The 3,065-nt window shown below is 48.0% G+C and overlaps 1 protein-coding gene across 1 annotated transcript; it reads right to left on the bottom strand.

The window, feature by feature from the left end:
* Nucleotides 1–2,512: 2,512 nt before the first annotated feature.
* On the bottom strand, nucleotides 2,513–2,773 carry LOC139267086 (splicing factor 3B subunit 5-like). Its single transcript, XM_070884864.1, has one exon. It carries the CDS (start codon nucleotides 2,771–2,773, stop codon nucleotides 2,513–2,515), a length of 261 nt encoding a protein of 86 aa, XP_070740965.1.
* Between the last annotated feature and the right edge of the window lie 292 nt (nucleotides 2,774–3,065).

Raw genomic sequence — 3,065 nt, 5'->3', positions numbered from 1 at the left:
TCCCTCCATTATATAGAATTCCTGACCATAACCTTTCTCTAAAGAAACAAAGAAAGGACGCACACTCTGAAGAAATGTATTTTAAACTTCCCTACTAGACAACGGATTGGGCTTTGAGAATAAATACACTGGAGACCTGGGACACATGGTTGGCTTCAACCATATTGTCGGATGATGAAATAACTCATTGAATTTCGCTGTCCCTTTGGGAAAAATGGAAGAGATTTTTCTTCTGAATGCTCACCTTTTAAGGTAAAGCTCATTGAGGATCAGAGTGGTCGAGCATTCAGAGAGGTTGGTGGGCCTTACGGATAAACAATAACATGCAAGAGACTAAAACCACGTGTTGGGTACAACATGTGACGAGCTGAAATTTGGAAGATCTGTGATTAATCTGGTGAATGTTAAGCTGTTGAGTACAATCTGTAAATAAATTGTTAATTAAACCATCGGGTCTGCTTAAATGTAAGGAAATTAATTCTTGAGGTCTTCACAAATAGGTAAAAACAAATCTTGTTGGATGAGAGCCCTTAGGAATAATTTATTAACTGGGTAATTAAAAAATAAGTAAAGTATTATTTGTGCGATTAAGTGTCAGTAAAGTATTATGCATTTAAGGGGAAGCTAGATAAGCATGTGAGGGAGAAAGGAATTGAAGGTACTGCTGATAAGGTTAGATGAAGAGGGGCGTGAGGAGGATCATGTGGCGTATAAACATCAGCATGGACCAATTAAATCAATGGACCTGTTTCTGTGCTCTAGATAAATTGATGTAAATAGTGTTATGTATTTAACCCCTTGTAGCCTGTATTACACTACCACCAGAGGGCCTACCTGTTGGAGTCCCAAGGGATCCCAGCATCCTTTGGGAGCACAGTATATAAGCAGGCCACCCATGAGATACCTGCACTCTGGAGTCTTATTAAAGGAGCTAAGGTCACACTTGTACACAGCACTCAGTTTCATCCTTTATTATGAGCATAGCAATTGGCGACGAGGTAATGAACAACCATGCAAAAATGCAAAGAACAGTTGGTATCGTGGAGAAGTTCTCAGAAGAGGACGATTGGGAGGCCTTCGTGGAGTGACTCGGCCAATGATTCGTGGTCAACGAGCTGGAAGGTGACGAGAATGCTACCAAACGAAGGGCGATCCTCCTAACTGTCTGTGGGGCAACAACCTATGCCCTCATTAAGAACCTCCTAGCTCCAGAAAAACCAACAGAGAAATCCTCTGAAGAATTGTGTACGCTGGTCCGGGAGCACCAAAATCCTAAGGAAAGCATTTTGATGGCGAGATATCGGTTCTACACGTCTCAACAGTCGGAGGGCCAGGAAGTGGCGAGCTATGTTGCCGAACTAAGGCACCTCGCAGAACATTGTGAGTTTGAGGGATTCCTAGAACAAATGCTTAGAGACTTTTTTTTACTGGGCATTGGCCATGAGACAATCCTTCACAAACTATTGACTGTAGAAACTCCGAACCTGAGTAAAGCCATAACGGTAGCCCAGGCATTTATGTCCACCAGCGACAACACCAAACTGATTTTGCAGAGTAAAGAAGTTTTGGCCAGTACTGTGCATAAATTAACGTCAGTTTCGAGCAGAAAAATACATGGCAGAACGTATATGCCCGGCTGCTGTTGCCCGATCTCAGATGACCCAGATGATTCAGATGACATCAATCGTTAATGCGAGGCAGTTAACACCTTGTTAGCATTCAGGAGGTGATCATCGACCCCATCAATGCCGCTTCAAGCACTATGCATGCAACGGTTGCAGAACAATGGGACACCTCCAGCGAATGTGTAGGCGAGCTGCAAACCCTGCAAATCACCACATTGCAGAGGAAGATCGATCCACTGTGGATCAGGCTGAATTGGAGACTTGTACCGAGGAGGCAGAAGTAACCGGGGTACACACATTCACTACAAAATGTCCATCAATAATGTTGAAAGTTGAACTGGCCTACTCCTGTACCTATTTTCTATGTTTCTATGTTTCTATGACCCTGGCTGGAGGGAAGAGGTTCACCAAGCTGGACCTGACCTCGGCCTACATGACGCAGGAGCTGGAGGAGTCTTTGAAAGGCCTCGCGTGCATCAACACGCGGAAGGTCTGTTCATCTACAACAATGCTCGATCGGGATTCAGTCGACTGCGGCAATCTTCCAACGGAACATGGAGAGCCTACTAAAGTTGTTCCTCGCACCGTGGTTTTCCAGGAAACATAGAAACATAGAAAATAGGTGCAGGAGTAGGCCAGTCGAGCCTGCACACCATTCAACAAGATCATGGCTAATCTTTCCCTCAGTACCCCTTTCCTGCTTTCTCTCCATACTCCTTAATCCTCTCAGCCGTAAGGGCCACATCTAACTCCCTCTTGAATATATCCTCTCCCCCCCCCCACCCCTCTCCCTCTCTCTCCCCCCCAGGCCCCTTCCCTCTCCCTCTCCCTCCCCCTCCCCCCCAGACCACCTCTCCCTCTCTCTCCCCTCTGCCCCCTTGGGCCCCTCAGGCCTCCTCGGGCTTGTCGGGTAGCGGGCTGCAGGGTTGCAGCATCTTCTCCATGAGGTTGAAGTGGACGCGGGCCTTGGTCTCGTTCTTGGCCGTGGCGAAGTAGTTGAGCAGGTCGAAGTGGCCCATGTAGGAGGCGAGCGAGTCGCGGTGCTGGTTGACCAGCCACTCCCACTTGGTGGTGTCGGCATGGCCCGTGCCGATGTACTTGGACTGCAGGTGCTCCAACTGGCTGTGGATGTTGTAGCGGTCCGTCATGGCGGCCCCGGACTGCGGCTCAGACCCTCAATACTGCTTACAGGTCGGGACACCATTGAGCACTTGAAGAATCTGAAAGAGGTTCTTAGTCGGCTGGATCGTGTGGGGCTCAGGTTGAAACGCTTGAAGTGTGTTTTCCTGGCGCAGGAGATTGAGTTCCTGGGAAGAAGAATCGCGGCAGACGGCATCAGACCCACCGATGCCAAGATGGAGGCCATCAAGAACGCGCCGAGACCACAGAACGTGACGGAGCTGCAGTCGTTCCTGGGACTCTTTAACTATGTCGGTAATT

This window comes from Pristiophorus japonicus, chromosome 7, assembly GCF_044704955.1.
Source record: "Pristiophorus japonicus isolate sPriJap1 chromosome 7, sPriJap1.hap1, whole genome shotgun sequence".
In the NCBI taxonomy this organism is placed as follows: Eukaryota; Metazoa; Chordata; class Chondrichthyes; family Pristiophoridae; genus Pristiophorus; species Pristiophorus japonicus.
The sequence above is the reverse complement of the archived record's forward strand: the minus strand, read 5'-3'. Positions and strand labels throughout refer to the sequence as shown.